General features: G+C 50.4%; 1 protein-coding gene across 1 annotated transcript in view; it reads left to right on the top strand.

The window, feature by feature from the left end:
* Positions 1 to 15,907, top strand: part of SLC6A11 (solute carrier family 6 member 11) — a 125,931-nt gene extending 110,024 nt beyond the window's left edge. Inside the window, exons 9-14 of the mRNA XM_045863776.1 lie at positions 2,241 to 2,353; positions 5,429 to 5,566; positions 9,206 to 9,308; positions 10,168 to 10,268; positions 11,072 to 11,242; positions 15,218 to 15,907. Of these exons, the coding sequence (XP_045719732.1) occupies positions 2,241 to 2,353; positions 5,429 to 5,566; positions 9,206 to 9,308; positions 10,168 to 10,268; positions 11,072 to 11,242; positions 15,218 to 15,370 (779 nt within the window). The 3' untranslated portion in view covers positions 15,371 to 15,907. The remainder of the gene's footprint in view (positions 1 to 2,240; positions 2,354 to 5,428; positions 5,567 to 9,205; positions 9,309 to 10,167; positions 10,269 to 11,071; positions 11,243 to 15,217) is intronic.
* Positions 15,908 to 16,830: the final 923 nt, after the last annotated feature.

Here is a 16,830-nt window from a genome sequence, read left to right as displayed (position 1 = left end):
GTTTTACTTGAAGCAGGATATTTTCATAATCTCAAAGTATCCTACCCAGGATATTTATCAGTTATAAAGAGAAACACAGTAACTTTACAGTGGAGAAAACTGGCATTCACCAACTTAACCAAGTGATCAAGGGTAAGCATCACCAATACTAAGGTTTGTGGACATAATGTACCCCTCCCAACATAATGCACTGAGAAGGACACAGCATCACTTCTATGATGTTCTTGCCCCCCAAACATGTATAATTTCTGTTTAATAATGAGAAAACATCAGACAAACCCACACTGAGGAACATTCTGCAAAAAAATGACCAGTACTCGTCAAAAATATCAAGGTCATGAAAGACAAGACTGAGGAACTGTTGCAGATTGGAGGAGAGTAAATAAATACATCGATGAAGTGCAGTGTGGAATCCTGAATTGGATACTAGGACAGAAAAAAAGGACATAAGGAGAAAAACTGGTAGATAATGAAAAAGGTCTGTAGTTTAATCAATAGTATTGCACAAATGTTAATCTCCTAGCCACTGAATATTAAATACTTGACCCTCACATCAAAAACAAAGCAAGGATGTATGCTGTTTCTGCTTTTATTCCGTATGGTACTAGAGTTCTTAGAGAGTGCAATAAAGCAAGAAAAATAAAATAATGAAGATTGGAAAGGAAGAATAAAAACTGTATTTATGAATGAGCATGATTGACCACTTAGAAAACCATACAAAAATTAAGTGAACTTAGTAATGTCACAGAATAAAAGGACAGCAAACAGAAACCAATTATATTTTTTGTATGCTAGCAACAAATAAGTGGAAAATTTAAAACTTCTGCTCTTCAGAGGATACCATTAAGAAAATGACAAGGCAAGCCGCAGACTAGGAGAAAATATTAATAATACTTCTCTGATAATGGATTTGTATTCCAAATATATCAAGAATTCCCACAACTCAGGAAAAAAGAGACAATAAAAAATGGGAAGACTCAACAAGGACTTTGCAAAAGATTTAAGAATGGACAACAAAGATATGTGAAGAGAACGCCACATCTGATATTATCAAGTGTTGGCACAGATGTGGAGCCACTGGACCCCTCAAACATTACTGATAGGAATGTAAAATGACAGATACTTTGGAAATCAGTTTGGCATTTCTTAGAAAGTTAAACATGTTACCATATGACCCAGCAATTCCACTCCTAAATAAGATGGGCAAAGCTAGTATGAGGTGAAAAAAAATCAGGTCAATGGTTGCCTGGAGCTAAGACAGGGAATGGGGAGAGAGGGACTACAGAGGAGCCCAAGGGGGCAATAGAAATGTTCTATATCTTGAATGAAGTTATCTGGGTATACATACTTCAAAACTCATTGAACTGTGCACTTAAAATGAGTGCTTCTTGTAGGTAAATTAGACTTTAATAGGGTTGCTTTTAATTAAGGTAAAAAAAATAATGATCAGAGTTAATGTTTATTGAACATTTACCTTAAGTGCTTTCCATATTCTGCATCATCTTACTGAATTCTCAAAACCACTTTATTAGGTAGGACTTTATTATCCCCATTTTTCAGCTGAGGAAACAGATAGAGATCCCAGTAAAGAACAAGAATTTGAACCCAGACCACCTGACTGCACAACCCGTGCCCTTGACCACTGTGCTACAGGGCTAGAACATCAGGTATCTCTCCCCTGATATTAATAAAGCTCATCCTCAGGACATGCTAACCAAGCTCTCTCTTTGGAGTAGCCAAAATAAGTGAGTGTGGACCCGGGAAATGAGGGGAGGAACCACAGGAAGAGGTGGCCTGGGGTAGAATGGCATTCATCCAAGCCTGGACTCTTGCTCCCGCGTTGGAATCACCTGGTGCCTGGTCCTTGCCTCACCCTAGACTGACCCAATTAGCGTCTCTGGGGTGGGCCTGAGAATCTGCATTGTATTAAGAAGCCACCACCCGCATGTCTGCCCCAGTGAGAACAATAGAGACAGGACTGTGCAGAGGGAAGTCTGGGTTTAAATCCTGACCCCTCCTGACCCTTTCTTACCTCTCTGCGCCTCAACTGGCTCATTCCCACCATGGGCATCATAATAGTACAAACCGCGTAGGGTGGCTGGGAGATTCCCGTGATTTGAGGGAGAATTAGGCATAGCACCTAGCGCAAAGGAGGCACTAGATATATAATGGATTAAAATAACACTTGAACGAGGGACTGAGCTGCACCCAGCACCTCTCTCTCTCTCCTTCCTCTCTAGGCCCCGGCCTGGCCTTTATCGCTTACCCCAAGGCGGTCACCATGATGCCTCTCTCCCCACTGTGGGCCACCTTGTTCTTCATGATGCTCATCTTCCTGGGCCTGGACAGCCAGGTAAGGGGGGACCCCAGGCTGGGATGGCAGGGAGACCAGATGCTACTCTTTGGAGCAGCTCAGGGGACTTACCAGCACCTTGGTGCTGGTTGTCAGGGCCCTGCCCACTGTCCCCACCCTGCTCTCCTCTCAGCAGGCCGTGATCTCCACCATCACCCCCAGACACCCCTGTATGGCTCCTTCCACATCTTCCCAAATACACTTTTCCTCACCTGGAATTCCCAACTCCCAATCTAAGTTTTTTAAAAATTGCTAACTACTTGCATTCTGTGAACATATTTCTGCCTGATAGCACCACCTAGCAAGCTGAAAAAATTCTCAGAGATAGGGCTATGGTTAATGGTATCCAAGGCTCTACCACCACGTGTCCCTGTCCCTGCCAAATCGTGGGGGACACAGGAGCACAGAAAAGTACCTTCTCCTTCCTTCCTCCATCTCTGTTATGGCCCTCCTGACATGCTCCAGGTGGCCACATGGGTCCTTGGCACCACCATCAGCTCCCAATGCCCCTCGTCCCACCCGCCTGCTCTCTCATTGTTGCTGATAGGGCTCTCCCCACCCACCCTCCACTTGGCAGCCTGTCTTCCTCAGTGAAGGCTGTATAGTTAGAACTAGCAATTTATCTGTGCACATTTTCCTTTATCTCCCCGTGAATGCACACACTTCATCTTCTCACACTGTAAAACGCACCGCAGCCTGCCCTCCCAGCCCTCCTCCAGTCCTCTTCTTGATTTTCCAGCCAGAATCCCGGTGGCTTCCAGTCACTCTCCACTCTCTGAAATCTACCCTTTTTCCTGCTGTTCCAGCGCGGCGGGTTTCCTTAAGAGCCCCAGTGAACATCTACCTAGAGCCAGCGGCTCTGCTATCAGACTCCGTTGGCAAGGTGCTGTCCTCTACCCATGACCTTGTGCAAGTCGCTTAGCACCCAAGCCTCATGGCCAGTGTGTCTGTCAACCCAGCCAAGTCCAATTTTTCCCCCGGATGATTTCTCAGAAATTGCTAAGCCGAGCTGCTGAAACACTGGGTGTTTCTGCTGATAATCTTCCCTTCCAGTGTTGCGGGCAGAGGCCTCGGGAGGGATTGGCAGCTCGTGCGTGACAGTGACTGTCCTGCAGAGGGAGGTGGGGGCTGGGGCCTTGGCTCTCTGGGTCCCTGGGGAGCCAGCACTTGGGCTGAGATGCTGAGTTAGCAAGGGGGACCTGGGGGCCTAGTGGGCAGATGGCAGCTCTGCTTACCCCCGTGTGCACTGCCCTTGCCGTGCCTGGGCCACACCCTCCATGCTCTGTCACAATAACCACATGGACTGGGGGGGCCCCTTTTGTCATCCCCATTTTGCAGATGAAGAAACTGAGGCTGAATGAGTTGCTGGAACATGTACCCAGGTTTTTGTGCCTCTTAGTCCACATGCTCTGATGTCTCTTCAGTTTGGGTCCTGGATAAACAGCCTTCCCTGAATTGCATCTTCTTCCTTCCCTGAGGACCCTGGAGAAAGGAAGACTGCAGCCAGCCTTTCGGTAGAGGCAGGGTAGCCTGGAGGCTAGGAACCTGGGCTTTGGAGTCAGACAGGGCTGGGTTTGAGTCCCAGGTCCATGACTTTTACCAGCCGTGTTGCTCTAGAGTAGTCACTTCACCTCTCTGTGCTTGGTCCCTTTGTCTGCCAGTGAAGCTGGAAATACCTTTCCTGAGGAGGTAGAAATGAATTGGAAAGGATTTGGGGCCAAAAAATGGCTCCAGGGAAGGGAGTGTCTCCACATGGTAACCAGCAAAGGAATCCTTTACTTCTTTTACTTCCCTCCGGTCTTGGCGGTCCAGCACAGTGGTTAAAGCCCAGTCTCTAGAAAGATTGGTTCCTACCCAGGCCATATCACTGAACACCTCTGTGCCCTCCCTCGGGCAGGTGGCTTACCTCCAATGCTTCCACTCCTCACTTACAAACAGGAATACTAATTGGATTATAGAGATTAAATTAATCTGTTAACTGCTTAGAAAAGAGTCTGGCTCACAACAAGCACCATGTATTTGCCATTATTTATTATTATTTTTATTAATTTATGAAACCTTTTCTGAGCATCTCCTCTGTGCCACTGGGGATAGGTGAAAATGGCATCACCCCTGCCCTCTAGGATCCCACCTTGCAAGGACATAGATATAAGCTCCATGGGCACCATGAGGTGAGGCAGGGGGTGGCCTGGGTGTAGAGGAGAGGAAAGGTCTGTTCTGCCCAAGCTAGGGGCAAGGACGAGCAGTCAGGAAAAGGCCTATGCAGGAGATCTGCCCACAGTGCTGGGAGAACCCAGGGAGGGGGCTGATGGGTGTGTTGGGATATTTGGGCTGGGTGTTGATGGGTGAGTAGGAATAGAATAGATACGGTGTGTCTGGCCCAGTCTCAGCATGGTAGGATGCAGACACTTGGTGCCTCAGGCTCTGCTGTCTTAAGCCTGCACACTCTGGCCCAGCCCACCGAGTCCCATAGCAGAAACATCAGAGCTGGGTGCTGGCTCACTTCCGATTGCTCTCCACCCATCAGAGGGGGTGCTTGCTCAGCAGAAGCAAAGGATGGGAGAACTCTCACAGTCCTAGAGAATGAGGAACTCAAGCCCTGCTCACAGAGACTGACCAGAGCCTGCCACTAGCCGAGCACTCAGCTCTCAGGACAGTTGCAGAGCCTCCCATCTTGCCTCCCAGACAGCGTCTCCTTTAAGTTGTTGACCCCAGAACAGGGCCCAGCACATAAGCACATGACAGGAAGCATGGGGGAGAAGGAGTACTAGCTTTCAAGTCAGGAGACCCCAGTTGAAGTCCTGACTCTGCTACTTCCTCGCTGAGTGACCTTGGGCAGGTTACTTCCCCTCACTGAGCCTCAGTGTTCTCATCTGTTACATGGGTTTGCTGGAGTTCTGTAAGTACCAGGACTGTTGTTCTTCTCAGGCCTTCTGTCAGTGTGAGTGTGGAAAGGAAGGTAAGGCCCAGTGGTGGGGAAGCCCAGGGCTTAGGCCTATTGCACTTGTCCAGAGCTGAGGCCACTAAGAACAGACTTTCTCTCGGGCTTGACACTGTCCTATCTGCCCTGTGCAGTTTGTGTGCGTGGAAAGCCTCGTGACTGCTGTGGTGGACATGTACCCCAAGGTCTTCCGGAGGGGCTACCGGCGGGAGCTGCTCATCATGGCTCTATCCATCATCTCCTATTTTCTGGGCCTCGTGATGCTCACGGAGGTGAGTGACATGGAAACAACTAAGCGACGTGAACACGGTAACGGGAAGGTTAAGTGCCTGGGCTCTGGGTTAGGCAGGTCTGATGTCAAATCCCAGCTCTGGGATTGGTCGTGTGACCCCGGCCAGGTCTAGTATTTCTCTAGGACTCGTTTTCTCCTCTTTGTGAATATCATTGGAAGTTCTCATTGAGCCCTGAGCACAATGTCTTCACATGTGTGAATGCTCAGCTCACGGTCACCATGGTCACTACCAGAGGGGAGTAAAACTCACAAAGAGAAAGACTGGGGTTATCTGGTAGTCATCCACCCTTACAGTACTTCCGGGTGAAAGGGACAGTGTCAGCTATGGACCCCTCACCCAGGTACTGCTCTTGGCCTAAAGTTCAGAGCAGGCTTTTCTGGAATATCACTGAGAAGAGACATGCATGAAGACATCTGGCACCTCAGGCACTGTGTGTCTGAACCCCAGCCCTGTCTCTGCTGGACCTGAGTGAGGAGGGTTTCACCATGACCCCCCACATTAAGACTCATGACACCATGTTTCTCTCCCCTCCTGCAGCCATCTGTCTAATAAATACTTTTTCAAGTACCTTGGGAAAGTGAAATTAGATATCTTTCTCCCCATACTGACAAAATTAATTAATTTAAAAAAACAGAAAACTGTTGCCCAACAAGAAGAGGTTTTACAAGAAACATGGAAAGAAATGAGGGAACTCCAATCCACTGAAGCAGCTGAGGTGATATTGAGGTTGGTCTATGGATCCTCTTCATCCTCTGCTTCTCAGCTCAGAGGCTGTCTCCTGGAAGGCTCCTCTGCTTTCTTTCCTCAAGCACTTTGTTCCAGGCTCAGCCCAGCCTTTCTCCCACCTTAGAATGAACGCTCAGTTCACCTGTCTCTCCCCACACCAGGCTCCGAGGTCCATGAAGACAGGAGCTGGCCTTGCCCGGCTCTGTGCCCTTGGGTCCTGGCAGAGGGTAGACACTCAGGGCGTGGTGGCTGGTGTTATTATTGCTCCTAGTCATTGTCACATTAATGGGAGTGATAATCAGCTTTGAGCAAATGAATGGTGTGGCACTTCCAGTTTCCATCTCTCCACTCCCCACACAGGGAAACCAGCCCTGAACTGAGCAGGGCTTCATTAAGTGGTGATTAATTACACGAAGTAGAGTCTTTGTCACATAGAAATTGGGGGGTTAATGTGACATGTTAATGAGGCTGATGGGAACAGGGCTCCGAGAAGAGCAGGCATTGGTATGGGTGTCCCTGGCTTGGAGCAGGCAGGCAGAGGACCCTCCAGGACCTCCGGCCCTGGGAGCCCCCCAGCCCTGGGTGACCCCCATGTTGCAGAGCCTCCATGCCCACCCTTCAACCTGAGGCCATGGGTCTGCCCAGGGGTGCCTTGCGGCTCCTGGGGCCCATCAGGGAAATGCACTGTGCTGACCGTTAATCAGCAGACACTTGGGCTTCGCATGCCAACCTTCTGCCTCCATGCAGGAATATCTGTGAGTGATTGCACCAGAGAAGTTAAAATTGCCAAATGGGCCATGTCGGCCTCAGCCTTCACAGTAATTGCTGGCAGGATCTTCTCCCTCATTTATATACATTTAAAGCTCGGCTTTGGGGAAAAAATAGGCCACAGATTTTTTATCTTCCACCACGGCAGTGTGGTAGAGAATTAAGAGCCTGGGCTATGCAGCCAGACCACCGAGATTCAATCCTCAGTCCCACGACTGGCTATCCGGATGACCTGCGGCAAGTTTTCTCACTGCTCTGTGCCTCGGTTTCCCCTATGAATACTGAGGACAGCAGTTGTGCCTGCCTTGTTTATACACGCTGTAAGGATCAAGCAGACTAAGACATGGGAAGTAGTTCAATCAGAGCCTGGTACTTGGAGAGGGCTACATATGTATACATGATGTTCATGGAAGGAGACACTCATGGAAGGAGATGTTCATGGAAGGAGACACATGTTCCTCAGGAGAGCAGTTAGGAGCATCGTCTGAGCTTTTAACTCAGAAAGCCAAGCACATTCCTAGTCACAGAGAAGCCTCAGACCTGCTCCTTACTCTCACAGCCCTGAATATCCACCACATCCAGCACCAACAGGAGGCCCTAGACCAGATATGTCCCATAGATGCCCTTTGTTTCACCCCCACTGTGTTTTTAAGAACATGGAGAGGTTACCAACAGTTAAGAAGAGAAAGACTTCTCGTGAAGATCTGGATTTCTGGCATCTTCTAGAAAAATCTGCAGATCTGGCTGCAACCCAGGCGTGCCTCCCCCAGCAACTTTCAGCCGGCGTTCTGTGGCCACGTGGGGCCTGTGCTGGCCAGTTAGCGCCAGCCCCACCACTTCCTGGTGTCACACACCGGGCCCACCTCTTTCCCTCGTGTTATCTGTCTGGCCCTCTGGGCATCGAGATGCTGCCCCAGATCCAGCTGAAGACATGAGTGAGGAAACAAACAGTCCCAGCCTATGTGTGGTCTCAGAGGGTAGAAAGAGGCCCTGGAGACCATGGGAGCACAGGCTGGAAGCTTAATTCTGAGTACGTCCCTGTGGCAGACACAGGAGGCTGTCCAGGCTTTGTCCTGGACTCTTAACCTCCCTGTCCTGGCATTCAAATGCCTCCCCCAACCTGACCCTCCTCCCCTTTTCCACTTTTATTTCTCCTGCTGTTGATTGTGTCCTCCTCAAGGTTGTCATGTGTTGTAAGATTTCCTATAGAGATCCCAACCTTTCTGAGGGCTGCAGCTAGCTGCCTGCCCACATGCCATCCCTCCTTTTTAGAAACCTTCCTGGGTCACCTGGGCCAGCTAAGCTTATAACTCTCAGGCCTTCTCCTCCCACACTGGTAGGAGATACAAAGAGAACTGGTGTGGGGGCCTCCCCAGCAGAAGCTCAGAGCTAACAGAACAGCTGATGGGAAAACTTTTTTAAAAAACTGTGAATCCATAAAATGTGCTGCAGAGGCCTAAAGAGAAGATAAGGCTGTCAAAAAGGCTTCTTGGAGGAGGTGACATTTGAGCTGAGCTGTGAAGGAACTTACCAAGTAAAGAAGGAACAGCACGTGCAAAGGCACAGAGAGGAGACTATCCCTTAGTCTGTCAGAGGGAAGCATGTGAAGATCGGCTGGGAGGAAGGAGAGACAAGGCCAAGTGAGAGGGCCACTCTGACTGGCAGGCTTACGGGAGCCAAGGGGTAATGTTAAACTGTGGAGAGACATGATTGGATTTGTATAGTAGAAAGGTCCTAGTGAAAGCCTATGTTTGGGGAAGGGGGTGAGGCTCGAGGCAAGGAGGCCAGTGGGGATGCTGTTAGAACCATCAGGGAAAGGGGCTGAGGCCGCCCGACCTCAGTCTCTGATTTTCTGTGTTGTCTCCAGCCTTTGGAAGGAAAAAACAAGACAGACCTTCCCAAGCCCAGCAACCCCAGAGGGTGCTACCTTAGGGGGGGCCCAGGTGCAGAGGGTGTGTCGTTTGGGGAGACTAGGAAGAAGCAGTCTGCTCTGGTGGATGTGACTCCTGGCTGATGGTAGCCACAGGACCAAGCAGAGGGCCTTTCGAAGGCCAGCTGTCCGACCCTGCTCTCCCATGTGTCTTTGCATCCCTCTGTCCACATGTACGTCCTCCCGCTGCACAGGGCGGCATGTACATCTTCCAGCTCTTCGACTCCTATGCAGCCAGCGGAATGTGCCTTCTCTTTGTGGCCATCTTTGAGTGCGTCTGCATTGGCTGGGTGTATGGTAAGTAGAGGCTGGACATACCTGCGCCCAAGCAGCCTGTCATGGTGCCCAGCATATGGACGCCTGTGGCCTGGATAGGCTCAGGTTCTCTGCATTGGTCTCCACCTATATCCACCTCTTCCTCCTTTCCTTCAGGGGCTCGGCCTTTCACACTTGTCAGGAGAGCTTCTTGTACTTATACTCCTGCGGCACAGGGACACAGGGAGGGGTTCCAGACTCAGGCACTGTGACCTTGGGCCAGTGCCTCTGCCTTTGAGCCTCAGTTTTTCCATCTGTAAAATGGGATAGTCCTCACCATGTCTCCAAGTAGGAGATAGTGTGGGCAAAGCAGCCAGCATGGTGCCTGACCCTCATTCAGCACCTGCCTTCTGGTCCTCCTATTTCCTAAACCGAATGAGTGGATGAGGATTGCTGGACTCAGTGATGATGGATATTCCCACTGTGAGCCTAGCTTGGGAACAGGCCGCCCTGCAGGCTGCCCCACTCATTAGCAGCCCAGCCAGGCTGTCCCCTTCAGAGCCTTGCCCCCTGCCCCCATGTATGTCAGCCAGGCCTTGGCCCTGCCTCTCAAAGGGACCATCTTCCACCTTTCTCCCAGAAATGTTTCCTACTCACTGTTTCCTGGGCCTCACTGACCAAGGTCAGAAAGGGTCTTCCCAGCATCGGACCAGAATTCCTTCTCCGGCAGTATATTCTGAAAGCTCACATATGTAACATCTTGGTAGTTGTTAAGTGGTAAATAAGGTCCCTGCCATCATTTGTCTGTCGGGCTGGGGAAAGCAAACACTCCTAGCCTTCCCTCTGGAGTCTTGTACAAAAATTCTCTGGGGTGTGTGCCTGTCTGTTTTATTCTGGACAGGAAGCAATCGCTTCTACGATAACATCGAAGACATGATTGGCTACCGGCCATTGTCGCTCATTAAATGGTGCTGGAAGGTTGTGACCCCCGGGATCTGTGCGGTAAGGGCCCTGCCAGAAGCTGCCTCCAGCCCACTCACCCACTTTCCCCTTCTAGCACCACAAGCCTGGCTGAGGCTGAAACTGAGGACGTGCTGACCCCCTGGGAGACCCTCTGTGCATCCAGAGAGCCCAAGGCACCTAACAGCTTTCTAAGTGGGAGTCATGGGGACAGTTTCTGGGCTTGGCCAGGGAGGGGCCTCACTGGGATCCCAGCTCTGCCACTGCCTTGCTGTGTGACCATAAGCAAGTCCCCTCCCTTCTCAAAGCCTCAGATTCTATACCTGCAAGCTAAGTGGCTGGGGCTTGTCTCCATGAGGGCCAAGGATCCTATGAGAGACAACGTTTAACTTTGCTGTTAACAGAGAAAGCCACAGAACTGAGGTAAAATTGGGGCTCATTGCTCTGCCCCTCAAGCCACACCTTGGAGAGGAATTTGTGTTTAATATACATAACCCCATTGCTCTTCACCCAGTTCTTGGCATTGAAAATGTCTCAGAGCATCTTCACAAACCATCATGGTTCTGCAAAGTCCACTTTGAAAGCAGCCCCGAGAAGGAGCTAGAAAATTCCCAACTGGGCAGAGGCTGGGGATAAGGCTTCTGGGGCAGGAAGGGTCTCACAGCCCTGATGTGGTGCTGGGATCTGTGGGAGTCCATTCCCTGTGTGAGCCGGCACAGGGCCTCACCTGTCCAGGGCTGTCACATGCAGTGGCCCCTACCCTCACTGGCTTCCTGCATGTGGGCCTGTGCCTGGGCCCGTCGCCGAAGGCTGGCCCCCAGGGACTTCTCCCCGTCTCTCGGCAGGGCATCTTTATCTTCTTCCTTGTCAAGTACAAGCCTCTCAAGTACAACAACATCTATATCTACCCCACCTGGGGCTACAGCATCGGCTGGCTCATGGCCCTGTCCTCCATGCTCTGCATCCCACTCTGGATCTTCATCAAGCTGTGGAAGACAGAGGGGACGCTGCCTGAGGTGAGACAGCCCAGGTGGGGGGGTGGGTGGCGGGTTGGCAAGGACGGCTCTGAAGGCGCTGAGGCACATGCGGGGTCTGGCTCTGCCTCGGGTGGGCTGAAGAGCAGAAACAAGTCCATGGGTCTTATCTGAGCACTGGGTGTGTGAAGAATGAGCCCCACGTGTCTCCTGGGGAAGCCACGGCCAGTTCCTCTCTGGCAGGTGTTCATTGTTACCATTGTGTGACATCATCTCTGTGAGGCCTGGAGGGTGAGCCAGTTTCTCTGAGTGTCCTCATCTGTAAAATGAGGACAACAGCAGTTCCTGACCTACAGAGGTTTTTATAAGGACTCAATGAGTTCATAGAGGGAAAGGACTTAGACTGGGACCTGGAACAGAGTGACGAAGCGTTAGCTTTTACTGTTCTGTTAGTTCACAAAGGACCCCATCCCCAGGACAAAGGGAGGGGTCTGATGTTGGGGGAACATCTATCCCACGTCATCACCGTGCTAGACTCTCTACATGTATCTTCCTTAGTCCTCTGAGCAAACCAGGGTGCTGGCCTCATTTTCTGCCTTCAATAGGTAGACCAACTGAAGCTCAGAGCAATGAAATCGCTCAACCAAAAATTAGCATCACACATCCAAAACTTAGCAAACTAAATTCTTAGAATTGAGATATAATTGACATATAACATTATATTAGTTTTAGGTAACAACATAGTGGTCTAATATTTGTATGTCTAGTTAATATCCCTCACCACAGTTACAGATTCTTTTCATGTGATGAGAACTCTTAAGATCTATTATCTTAGCAACTTTCAAATATACGCTACAGTATTATTACCTATAGTCACCATGTTGTGCATTACATTGCCATGACTTATTTCTTTTATAACTGGAAGTTGTACGTTTTGGCCCCCTTCACCCATTTCACCCCCCATCCCTCCACCCACCTCTGGCAACCACCAGTCTGTTCTTTGTACTTTGAGCTCGGGTAGGTTTTCTTTGTTGTTTGTTTGTTGGGTTTTTGTTTGGTTTTGGTTTTTTGGGGTTTTTTAGGTCTCACATATAAGTGAGATCATACAGTATTTGTCCTTGTCTGGCTTATCTCACTTAGCGTAATGCCCTCAAGGTCCATCCATGTTGTCACAAACAGGATTTCCTTCTTTTTTATGGCTGAGTCATATTCCATTGTGTGTACCTACCATAACTTCTTTATCCCTTCATCCACTGATGGACACTAAGGCTGTTTCCATGTCTTGGCTGTTGTAAATAATACTGCAGTGAACACTGGTGGGGGGATGTACATACCTTGTCAAGTTAGTATATTTCTTTCCTTCAGATAAATACCAGAGTGGAATTGCTGGATCATATGGTAGCTCTATTTTTAATTTTTTGAAGCAACTTCATACTAATTTCCATAGGTGATGCCAAATTTTTTAAAAACAATTTTATTAAACTATGTTTTATGTATCCTAAGATTCACCCATTTCTGGTATACAATTCAGTGATTTTTGCAGTAACTTTCTGTGTTCTGTGTTCTGTGTATTATAAACATCACCATGAATCAGCTTGAAAACATGTCCATCACCCTTATAAGACTTCTCATGCCCATTCACAGTTTACCCCGTTCCCGCCCCAGACACCACCCATCTCCTTTCTGTCTCCGTGGATTTGCCTGCTCCGGACATTTCCCGTCAGCAGCGCCCTATGTGGTCCCTTGGTGGCTGGCAGAGTTATAAGCCGCACCATCCTACTCTACAGCATTCGCTGGCTCTACTCTCCTTTCTCACCTGCTGGCACATCAGATGGTTTGAGTCAGTTTCTCGCTCATTTAGCAAACTGCTGTGTGCCAGGAACTGTTCTGTTTACACACATTACGCCATTTAATCCTCATAGTGGTCCGTGACGTGGAGGCTCTTATTGCCCCTACTTCACAGATGAGGAAGCTGAAGCATAAAGAAGCGAAGCAACTTGTCCAAGAGCATACAGCCTCAGAGTGGCAGAGCAGAAGCTCTGAGCTCTCATCACCTGAGTTTCGCTGTCTCCTTCCTCTGCTAGGACTGGCCACCCTCCATTGTGGGGCCCTGTCTCTGCTCCACTGCCACCCTCCAGAGATCTCAGGGGTTCACCTTTCTGTCCCAGAACAAGGTCAAATGGAGATGGGAGTAGATGTGTGTGCAAACATCCAAATGTGAGTGCCAGCTCAGAGTCGGCTTCACCCAGCCCGCCTGCCCACTGGAGGGCCTCAGCTCCAGAAAAAGGCTACATAGCCAGTCAGAAGGACCAAGCTGAGAGGGAAAGTCTCTTTCTCAAGCCTGCTCATGCCCCCTGAGAAGGTTTCCTTGGCTCCCGCAGGGAATGTAGGTCAAGGGCAGTTGGTTAGTTCTGATCTGGAACCAAACCATGTCCTTGGTCCCTGCAGGCCCCTCCTGCTGCGTGCCTTTGGTATTCAGGAGTGCCCAGTATCCCCTTGTGAATCCTCCAGAGATTAGCTCAGGCCTGGCATGGAGGGGGAGAGGGTGGGCAGGTGGAAGAAACTACTTTCCTGAGCTTTTTCCATCTCCCTAAGCTCACGCACCTGCCTCCACAGAAAGCAAGGTTTATTAACGACAGCAGAACTGATTTCCAGGCCTTCCTTACTGAGGAAATGTGTGCCAGTTAGTTCACCTCCCTCTGTTTCCAGAAGGTTCTGCCAGCTGACAGGAAGGATCTGGAAGGAAAAAATGGGGTCAGTGGTACTTACCTGAGAGAACTGCTTTGAAGATGGATAATCTGTGCTAATCTGGCAGGGTCAACTAAACTGAGCCTCGTGTTAATCCTAGGAGGCAGGTGCCCTTGTTCTCCTTTGACAGATGAGGAAACCAAGGCACAGAGAGGTTAAGTTTCTTGCTCCAGTGAAGTGACAGAGCTGGGATTCAAACCCAACTGCCCAGCTCTGGAGCCCATGCTCTCTATCCTCTTCTGTGTGGTGCCTGGCACACAGAAGATGTGCAGCATGGGGGATTTGGCCTGTTAATCCCACCTGGGCTGTGTAGGTTCAGCCTGTTAGGAATGGCAGCATCTGGAAGAGAAGACAGAACCTTGATCATGAAAAATCAGACCTCCAAAAGTCTTTGCAGGCTTCCTGGGAAAGGGTTTATGCCCAGAAAGGACCTCCCAAATCCTGGTCCAGTGCCTTCCCCTGATGAACCCTGTGGGGTATATGTGAACCTGAGATGTGGGGCTCCAGGCAGCACCGTGGCAGCAGAAGCCTTTGTCAGGAGTCTGCCTGTGACTTCTGCTCCCTCCTTGGTACAGTAGGGATGACAGCCACACCATCCGTGCCCAGCCCAAGGCTGGCTACTTTGCGAGGCGGCATGGGGCCACCATGACTGTGCCAATGTTTCCATCTTCACGCACGGCCCAAGGAGCAGACACCACACACCACATGTTCCCCTGGACAGTGGCCCCATGATGACACCCTTTTTGTGGGAAACATACCCATTTATCCAGCAATCACAGAAACCGTCCTAGAGGTTACCATAGCTCACTCCTGAAACACCCCTCTCAGGCCACTATGTCCTCCCAGTCCACAGAAGAGGAAAACGCAGCTCCTAGAGGTTAGGTGAGTTGCCTAACAGAGCTAGTGAGTGGCCGAGCAATCAAAGCCCAGCTGTTCTGTCTCCACTGGAGGGGGGGTGAGGCAGTCAGCCCCAATTACACCTGCAGTAGGCCAGGGACAATGCTAAGCCCTTCTGTAAGCCATCTCCTCACTCCTCAGCAAACCGCAGGAGTGGGTACCTCTGTTGTCCCCATTTTCCAGAGGAGGAAACTAAGACCCAGGGAGGTCAGTTCATGCAGAACAGAGCTCTAAGTAACAGCGCAGAGGGCCAGATCTTGGTCTCAATGTCTCTGTGGCCTGCAGTGTCCACCCATGCAGTTGGGAGAGGCCAAGCCAGGCGCCCGGACCCTGGCAGTCCCTCTCAGACCATTCTTCTCTCCAATCACATAGAAATTCCGGAAGTTGACCATCCCCAGCGCTGATCTGAAAATGCGGGGCAAGCTTGGGGCAGGCCCACGGACGGTGATGGTTAATGACTGTGACGCCAAACTCAAGGGCGATGGGACCATTGCAGCCATCACAGAGAAGGAGACACACTTCTGAGACACACCTGCCACCTCGGATGCCTCTCCTTCCTTCCCTCCCCCGACCCCGTGTGTATAAATGAATACCTGAGACACATACTTCCCCTAATGATAGAGGCTTGCTCGTTTTGCACAGGATTTATTAACAAGTTAATTTTAAGGTGGCCGTGTACACTCTGGTTTAAAGTCCCATTCCCCTCCTTGCCCCCAGTTATCATGTAAGTAACATTATGAAGAGATAATACTGTACAGGGACTAGCAGAATCTTCCATGCTAGGACGGTTTTAACCAGTGTTTTCTAAGGGTTAGGGAGAAGTTGTATCATATGGTCAAACTTTTATACTTGGGCTGTGGGGCAGGTGGGGTGGGAGTGATGCCTGATCTCTGTCAGCCTTTTAGCTGACCGCTCCATGTCCCATATTCCTCCCTGACCATTGCAGCCCCTCCTCCATGCCCCCGGGGAGGGCTTTGCCTTCAAATCCTGCCTTTGCCATCCCCAACCTCTTAGCAGTGGGTTTGCAGACAGCAAGGATGTGTCAGAGAAGAGAGTGATCTTTCTGCCCTGATCCCACTAAGTGACCTTGGGTGCTCCCATCCCCTCCCTGGGCCTCAGTTTCCCTGTTTCCCAAATGGGGAGGGCTGGATCAAGTGATCTCTGAGGTCCTTCCTGACCTGGGCAGGTCTCTTGGGAATTGTGTTGGTATGGTTTGTTGGGTGGCGGCTGCTGGCCGGCAGGCCTGACCTTGACCTTTAATTGTTCTGAAGTCTCCCCCTGCTTATTTAAAATCAAGTTTGTCATGGAAATGATGTGGTGTTTTCCCCTTAAACTCCAAGTTGATGCATCTGTGAGTGGCTCCATTCTCTGGAGTCTGGCCAGGTCCTCAGCCCCCGTGACAGGGCTCCTCCTGTCCTGTCCATCTGCTCTTCCTGTCATGTCTGTCTCTCTGTCTTCATGGGGCTGGCTGGAGTCACCTGCACACTGGTTTTCGGGGTCAGGAAGCAGCTGCCATTCCGTTGCAGCTGTCTGTCCTGCTGTTGCCGCTGCCCCGGCCACCATCTGTGTCTAGGACCTTCTACCAGCTTCCCAGGGGAAGGAACCCCAGTAGGGCCTGGAGCCTGGTTTTGTCCCCTGGCCCCTTCTTCATCTGCTTGCCACCTCTTCTCTCTCTTACTGTCCTCTGCCCTCCTCTCTCTCCTGCTTTCCTGCTACCTCTTAGTCCTCCCCATCCTTCTTCTTATCACCAGCAGAACCTTCTTTCCCTACCCCTTTTTTGGGAGCCATCCTACCTGCATCTCTTGCCAGGGGGGCTGAGAAGCCTCAGCACTTATACTGGAGGGAAGAACCGGGCTCCCACCCCTCCCTCTGTGCAGGCCAGGGGCTGGTGGGGGCGAGCCCGGTGCTGCCTCAGACCTCTCTGCCTGACTTCTCTCTCTAATCAGATTTCATCAGCCCTTTGTCTTAGATTCAGAGTTATTTGG

This window comes from Mirounga angustirostris, unplaced genomic scaffold (genome assembly GCF_029215605.1).
Source record: "Mirounga angustirostris isolate CCGP_5_RB_7025 unplaced genomic scaffold, mMirAng1.0.hap1 SCAF_1, whole genome shotgun sequence".
NCBI lineage: Eukaryota > Metazoa > Chordata > Mammalia > Carnivora > Phocidae > Mirounga > Mirounga angustirostris.
Note: the sequence above shows the minus strand (reverse complement) of the source record. Positions and strands in the feature narration are given on the sequence as shown.